The sequence below is a fragment of the Alligator sinensis genome, unplaced genomic scaffold (genome assembly GCF_000455745.1).
Source record: "Alligator sinensis unplaced genomic scaffold, ASM45574v1 scaffold954_1, whole genome shotgun sequence".
Classification (NCBI taxonomy): Eukaryota; Metazoa; Chordata; order Crocodylia; family Alligatoridae; genus Alligator; species Alligator sinensis.
The window spans coordinates 1533775-1541798 of record NW_005842228.1 but is presented as its reverse complement, the minus strand read 5'-3'; the positions used below and the strand labels follow the sequence as shown (position 1 = coordinate 1541798).

The 8024-nt window shown below is 43.5% G+C and overlaps 1 protein-coding gene across 2 annotated transcripts in view; it reads right to left on the bottom strand.

Annotated features, from left to right (window-relative positions):
* TMEM266 (transmembrane protein 266) overlaps nt 1-8024 on the bottom strand; it is a 129126-nt gene that overhangs the window by 35423 nt on the left and 85679 nt on the right. For both annotated transcript variants that reach the window (XM_025208393.1, XM_006027223.2), the window contains exons 7-8: nt 6728-6866; nt 3548-3663 (exon numbers count right to left, since the gene is read on the bottom strand). In XM_025208393.1, the coding sequence (XP_025064178.1) occupies nt 3548-3663; nt 6728-6866 (255 nt within the window). The remainder of the gene's footprint in view (nt 1-3547; nt 3664-6727; nt 6867-8024) is intronic.

The window sequence follows — 8024 nt, the reverse complement described above, 5'->3', positions numbered from 1 at the left end:
GGCGGGGGGGGGGGGGTCCAAGGTGATTTGGAAAGTGGAGAGAGCAATCCAAGTGGTATGGGGCCTCCTCATCCCTGGTTTATACCGTAGTGAGAAAGCTGGCAAGCAGGGCAGGAATGGAGGAGACTTGCAGCCCCTAGCCAGCCCTCCAGTGGCAGGTCAGACTAGTGTACATTAGAGATCATTTTAACCCCAAATATGTGACTGATCACTAGCACTAAGCAACCTTAACACAAACTAACATTCCTTAGAATTAGCACTTGTTAACTCTAATGTGTAATCTGACCCTATTTCTTCTTCCCCCCAACTTCCCTCTATTGGCTTCTCCCTCTCTCTCGGTCTCTCTGATTCCTGTTATCTATCTCTTCCATAAGTTACCATCTTAAGAGACCCTGTTTGTACTGAAAAGAACTTCCTTGTGCAAAATCAATATAATCAGCTAGAAAATATGGTCGCTCACTTTCAAGTGAACAAGCACCAAGAAGCAGCCACTATTTAAAAAGCTAGTGTTGAAAATGTAAACTCATGTGTTCAGGGACCTGCAGAACGTTAAAGAATATTATGATACATTTTCTCAGTTACAAGCTGTATACGGTGTTAATGCCAATATTATAATGCTGACAACTTGTTCTTGACTGAATTATGAAGCTGTTAATTTATGAAGGGAGGATGCAGTGCTTGTGTCAATGTCTTATGTTGCTAACTGCAGCAAATTAGTACATTTACAGGATATTATACAGCTAAGACATTTGTCTGGCAGGAATTCAAGATATTAAAATGAAGATTAGTACATTGTCATTTGTCTTTAGTCTTTTTTTTTCTACAGCAGATGACACCTGGAAAGGAGGAAGGAACCTGGTCTGTTCCTGCAGATTCACCCCAGCTATCAGTGCAATATTTCCTTTGGTGTAATGCAGGGGTTGTCAACTGGGGGTACACATATCCCTGGGGTTCCTTGAGAAGGCATTGGGGGTACATGTGGGCAGGTGGGGATGGAGCACTGCCACGCACCATCCCACGCTGCCGCGCAGGCACTGTCTGCCCAGCCAGATGTGGGGTTGCCACTGCTCCAGCTTTGCGGCCCCCCCCCCAAAACGCACCCTCCCCGCTCTGGGTCCAGCTGCACACCACCCCCACCCTCTGCTGGGGGTACATTGTTCTGTGTCCAGCCACTGGAGGTACATTGATCCAAAAAGGTTGAAAACCCCTGGTGTAACATATGGGTGTGCTGACTGACAGCACAGGCTGTGTCTGGTAGATGTTGGCAGAATCTAGTGTTAGTAGGACTCTTCTTTGCCCTAATGCCTGATGTTCTTGTAAACGCTGTAAGATACCAGTCCTTTTGCCTGGGTACCACAAATTTATCCAAATTTAGCAAACTCCCAGGACGAAAAGAAATGTTACAGTTTCAATTTACTCTGCCCCTTCTGATGAAAGGGAAGAATAAAAATAAAATCCCCCCCCAAACTAAACACTGTCCGCTCAGGCTGAGACCCTAAAAGTGAAAGGGAACATAACCAAAGGAAAAGGGAGAAGGCAGGGTAGAGATGCATCTCATAGACTAAATGAATCAGAGATGCGTAAGCTTTCATGAGCCAGAGCTCACTTTAGCAGATGTTCGGGAAAAGGAGCACAAAGGAAACGGGCTTGTTTTTATTTCTGCACTTAGAAAAATGTCATAAGGAAAGCAAACACAAAACCTATGATTAGACTGGATGGTCCAATACTCATGTCCACTAAATCCTTTTACACCACGCTACTTCCCCTTCCAGGAAGGGGGCTACTTCCACTTTAATGAGAAGCAATCAAGCCCAAAACTACTTGAGTTTTAATAGGTCAACAAATTCAACACAAACATAGAAATATGTGTATTAAAATGGATGTTTTTTAACCTTCCACTATCCCTTTAAGGGAAGAGCTGTAATAAGCGTGTGGGCTAACAGATTAAACACTGGAATGGGATTCAGGAAATCCTCTGTTCAAATTCCTGTTCTATCACTATTCAGGAAATTCTGTGTTCAAATCCCCCCTCTGTCACTACCTTACTGTGTGGTCTTGGTGAAATGATAATCTTTCTTTCATCTGCAAAACAGGGATAATACAATTTATCTACCTTACTTACAGAGGCAGTAAGAGGATGAGTTAACAAAAGTGTGTGTAGTTCTGTTAAGCATTATTACCAACGTCTGGAAAAATTAAGGATATAGTTCTGCAGAGACTTTCATTTAGAAGAAAGACTTTAAGTTAATTTGTTTCGGGACTGGGGCCTAGTACTTAGACGCTAGTTAAAGGTAAATTTACAAGTTGTCCAAAGAGTGCTGTGCTGTGAACAACTACCTCTGAAAACAGTCAGCACTGAACTCCCTAAATTCAGAAAATACACAATTCCCATTATCCCTGATTGCAATGCATCAGAAGCAGGAGACCTAGGTACCTGTTCTCAGCTCTTCCATTGGCCTGTTGTGTGACCTTGGGCAAGTCTTTTCCTCTCTCCATGTCTTTCTTGTTGCTCTTACACTTATACTTTAAGCTCTGGGAGAGTGTCTCTTTGGTGTGTTTGCACAGGAATCTTTCACAATGGGGCACTGATCTCAGTCAGAGTATCTAACTGTAACTGAAATACAAATATTTACCACTGTCCAATAAGAACAGAAATAATCTTTATGGGATAACAATGTTTTATTTGAAAGACAACCTGATGCTCAATTTGCTTTGGCTGGCTGCATGCAACTGGCTTTTGCTAAAGAGAATAGATTTAAAAACTAGTAATTCAATAGTTCTTTTTGTGCTACCAACTGTAATTCAAAACACTTGGGTCACTGCCAAAAACAGTGATATTTTTCTCCCAACTTTTTTTTAAATGTAGTCATGTGAAACACTTCGCATTGCATCTCATTTTTCTTTAAAGACTGAATTACTATATACAATTGGACTTGGGAGGATCTGAAAAATCTTGAGTTGCTTCCAGCAACTAGAAGCTTCTACTGCAGTATTTTTGAGTCTGCCAGAAGTCTCAAACAGGCGCACTAGGAAGCTGCCTGCTGCATTTAAAGCTAGTGCAATTTCAGAGAAAACAAGATTTTAGGCAATTTATTAGCTTTCCACTGTAGGTTCTTTTACTGCAAATAGGATTAATATAAATGCAATGTCCAGTAAATCCAACAACATCCACTTATTCTGTTTATTGTGTCAAGATTTCCATAGATAGCTAATAAATGAGTTATTAGAAAAGTGCTCATTTGCTTTCTCCTTTAAAAATGAAAAGAAGTAGTTGCTATCCCCACTTAAAGGTAAAACTGTTTGAAATACCCATCTGGTCTAAAGTCAGGTCTATTTCACATATGGCAGCTAAGGATTGCAGGAAGCTGCCTGCCCCTCAACACTTGAGGCTCCTGCAGGATCATGTTGAAGCCTGTAATTTTTCTAACGAAACCCTAATAGGGTTTTTCTAACTTCAGATCTGGCAACTCACACAGGCCATTTCCGTCACCATGACATTAGTATCTCAGACAAGAAATATGTAAATAAAAACATAATAGAACTTTACCCCTTGTTCTTGGCAGATCTGGGTTAGTCTTTCCAGCTGTTCATCTTGAATGACTTTTGCCTTCTCATATTGTTGAATCACCATTTCCATTTCCACTTTCACTGGTAGTACATAGGCTAAAAAACACAAGTAAAAACTTGAAGAAATGTATCTATATTTTTACTTATTCAATGGAACATCTACCTAGTTTTTAAGACTACAAAAAAGCATTAGATTTATTCTAATCTCCTATGAACAAAAGGCTGTAGATTTTCACCCAGTCATTCCTGCAATAAACACAAACACTTGTGGTTGAGCTACAGCTTTTATTTTAGAAAAGGTTATCTATCCTACGTAATCATAAGGACCTCCACCTTTGGGCATCAGAGATTCTCAGATCTATAGTGGGTGCATCTACATGATTTAGAAAGGATGTGGAGAAGCTTGAAAGAGTCCAGAGGAGAACCACGCACATGATTAGAGGACAAGAGAGCAGGCTTTATGAGGAAAGGCTGAGAGGCATGGGACTCTTCAACCTGGAGAAGCGAAGGCTCTGGGGCGACTTGGTGGCAGCCTATAAGTACATCAGGGGTGTGCATCAGGAACTGGGAGAACATCTGTTCACCAGGGCACCCCTAGGGAAGACAAGGTCCAATGGTCACGAAATTCTGGAAGAAAGTTTTAGGTTGGACATAAGGAAAAACTTCTTTACTGACCGAGTCCCCAGGGCCTGGAATAGACTCCCTGCAGAGGTAGTGCAAGCACCTACTCTGGACACTTTTAAGGAACACTTAGGTGCCTATCTTGCTGGGATCATTTGACCCCCAGCTGACTTCCTGCTCCTTGGGCAGGGGGCTGGACCCCATGACCTCACGAGGTCCCTTCTAGCCCTAATGTCTATGAAATCTATGAAATATATGACACACTTTATTGTGCAGAAGAGCTAATTACTGTGCAGTAAGTGTCCACATCTACATATGCAGACGCTTACTGCACAGGAATGTGCTCTAATAATGAGTAAATTTGCTACCTGCAAATGCAAGTAGCAAATTTACTCAAGATTAGTAACTGCACAGTAGCACATGTGTAGACACTTGACTGGGAGCAAACTTGCTTTTGGTCAGCTGGGCAGCAAGGGATGAGAGATTGCTCCCTGCCTCTGGGAGCTGCCTGCTACTGGGCCACTGAAGCCTGGGCAGGGTCAATGTCCCCATGCCCAGGCAGCAGGGAGCTCCCAGCCCCCACTCCCTAATCATGATCGGGGAGCGAAGGGTGTGGAGATTGTTCCCAGTCCTTGCCTTGCAATGGTGGAGTGGGGGCTGGGGACTGTCCCAGTCAGGGGGCAGGTCCCAGCCTCATGCCCCAATAGGGCAATTGAGGTGTAAAGCTTGGAAAGAGCTGCAGGTGAGGGGCAGATCCCAGCCTCCTGCCCTGAGCAGTGGGAATGCCCACCCAGACAGGACCTTGCTGCTAGCTGCCCCATTGGTAGATTGGGGCGGGGGGCTGGGACCTGATTTTCTCCTGCAGCGATTTCCAAGTCCCCTGTCCCCAGTTGAGGAGCCGGGGCAAGGAGCTCCCTTCTGCTGGGGCAGAGGGAGGTTGTCCCCTCCCGGGCTCCGGTGGTGGAGCCTACCTCAGCAGCAGGCAGCCGCCTGAGAGCAGAGAGCAATCTCCTAGCCCCTGCCAGGAGACAGCTGTCTCCTGGTCCTGTGCTCCCTGCCTGCCCCTGGTCTACCACCCAGGAGGGAGGAGCCTATAGCTCTCTCTGGCTGTTGTAGGGGGCCGGTGCAGGGCCAGAGGGGGTGGGAGCAGACTGCTGCCAGGAGCAGATGAGCTGCTGCAGCATCCCTGCACGTGCAGACATCTGCTCACAGTGGGTTTACTCTACAGTACTTTACTCTAGAGTAAGCCCACCCCAGAGCAAATGCACGTGTAGATGCGCACAGTGAAATCTCTGTCACCAGTTGAAATACTTGTTGCAACACTTGCCTGATCTTTTACACAAATGCATGTCTATCCCAGCAAATATTAGTTCTTCTCAGTGGCCAGGCAGGATTGTTCTCTGCTTGGTGTCCCATTCATCCCCTCCAATTTTGTATGTTGTATAGGTATGCACCAGGTTCCAGGGGAGGTATTTTAGTCCTTGAGTATTTTGGTTCTTAAATATAACTGCAGAAAGCAACTATATGAAGGGAAATTATAGACTACGAGAGAGATTTTCAAAGGTATGAAGGCAACCAACTCCTACTGACTTCAACAGGAGTTGGATGCCTATCTGCCTAGAAAAATCTCCTTCAAGTCACAACTAGGGCAAGTTCAAATTGTTTGGCAAGACTGCTCAAAATTTACTGCATTCCTTGATATTCTTTAGAACCTGAATCAGACCCTGACTTCACCCTACTAGACTACTGGGCCTCATCTTGCATTTTGGAAGCCCTCGTGACCTAGGCCAGACGTGCCAACCTGATACTAATTTTTCTCACACAGAAGGAAAGTGACTTGCATTGTGAAATCCCTTAGGTTTATACCAGAGCAACTTATACTTTGATAATGGATCTAGTTGCCCTACATCACCTCTAACATCTCCTTTCCTTGATTCCTTGTTTCCAGATTCATTGCTTCTGTTCTCTGCAGTGTCAACACTTCAGAATATTCTCCTGGTGCCTCCCCAATGGAGGTGTGTCCCAGAATCCTGTGCAAAATAGCACTGGAACATGCCTAAAAATCAAACCCAATAGCACACATAGGTTTGCAGAGTGCATCTTCAGTGGGGAACCTCCAAGATGCAGAGAAAGCACAAAGCATCAGACACAGAGTTATGCTAAAGACAGAAACCAAAAGCAAAAGGAATCAAAGATGGAAGATGCCAGAGTGGACAGACAGCAGTTGCAGAAGGGTCAGATTCAAGATGCTTATCTGGCACTACAAAGAAGGGGTGTTTGGGGAGAAAAGACAGGAAGGAAAACAAGTCACATATATCTGTATGCCAGGAGAAGGTATATAACAAACCAAAAAAAATCATAACAGGGTATTTAGCCTAAAAACTGATTCCCAGTCTCATCAATGGGGATCATAATGCTATACACCTGTTCACTGCTTTTAAAATGTAGAGGAAAGAGAAAAATAAAATTATTCTCTACAAACAGTTATGAGGGCTGCCAATCCTGGGCATTCTCATGACACCATTTAATCACCACTTACCATCAATAATTCTCTTAACTCTCCAAATCCGCAGAGTGATAATGAGACTGATGGCATCCCATGGACTGCTTGAGCCATTGGCCACTGTGGAGGCCACCATTGGAGCCAAGGATAAGATTATCACAGCGCCATCAAAGACCTGAAAGGAGAGAGATTTTTAAGGAAGAGTATTTCCAAACCCTTTCCAAAGGTCACAAAAGCTGCCACTCCCCTTGGTGGCCTTAAAGGGTTTTGAATGAGTTAATATTTATTCTCTGTGTTAAGGTGGGGGACATGGGGTGAAGACCATGGGAAAGATGCATCATTTCATGCTGGAAAACAGAAAACCTTAATGGTTTCATCCAAAATTTCAGGGGTGACATGAAGATATGGTCAGAGGAATCTGCAACTATACTGATCCACTGGTTGCAATCTCCATGAAGAGGTGATGCCCCAAATGCTATTTCAATTCAGGAGCCGCATTATTAATGCTACTTATTTCCAGATGCTTGGTGCAGAACAATCACAAAAGAGGAAACGGTTCCTGTCCAAATACCTCCCATTCTAAATGGACAAAACAGACAGGGAGAAAGAGTTGGTGTAAAAGGGAACAGCAAATAAATAAGAGTGATGGCACTTGGACACATTCTGATTATTCAGCTTGCGTGGGTGTTATGTGCAGGTCAAAGATATACCGACTCCAATTATCAAGGACTCCATTACCAACTGGCTAGCTTCCTGTAGGAGTCACAGCAAAGGTGAACCTTCAAGCAAGATCTGAATAAGGAAACGTTAGTGGCCTTGGATTATGTTAAGGAGGACAGTTGCAGATGAAGGTATGGATAGATCTGTTTGAAATGCTGGTTTTAAATATCATAGCCAACAGAGAAGATGACATTATGTAATAGTGCTTGTCTTCCACAGCTTAGGAAAATACAGTGCTCCCAGTCCCTATTAAGACCCATTTACTCATGGTTTGTACAGACAGAAATAATGTTACCTTTAATAATGTCATACATCAAAAAATGTGCATTAATTCAGTGCCAGGGCAAGAAACAAGTAGTCACCACCGATAGGATGCTATAACAGACCACTTCACTTCAAACACAAAACAGAATTCTGCTGAAACAGCTGTGTTTGGCCTGGATAACACCAAGTACTACATTACTTCCAACTGATACTATAAGTCTCATTTTGAATAGTCAAACTTAAGACTTAGTAAACCAGACAAAGTAGTTTTACATTTAGTTATGCAAGATTTTGCACGGCTCTAAATACAGCTTTTTATAGGCAATGAAAAAACACAATATCTCTTTCC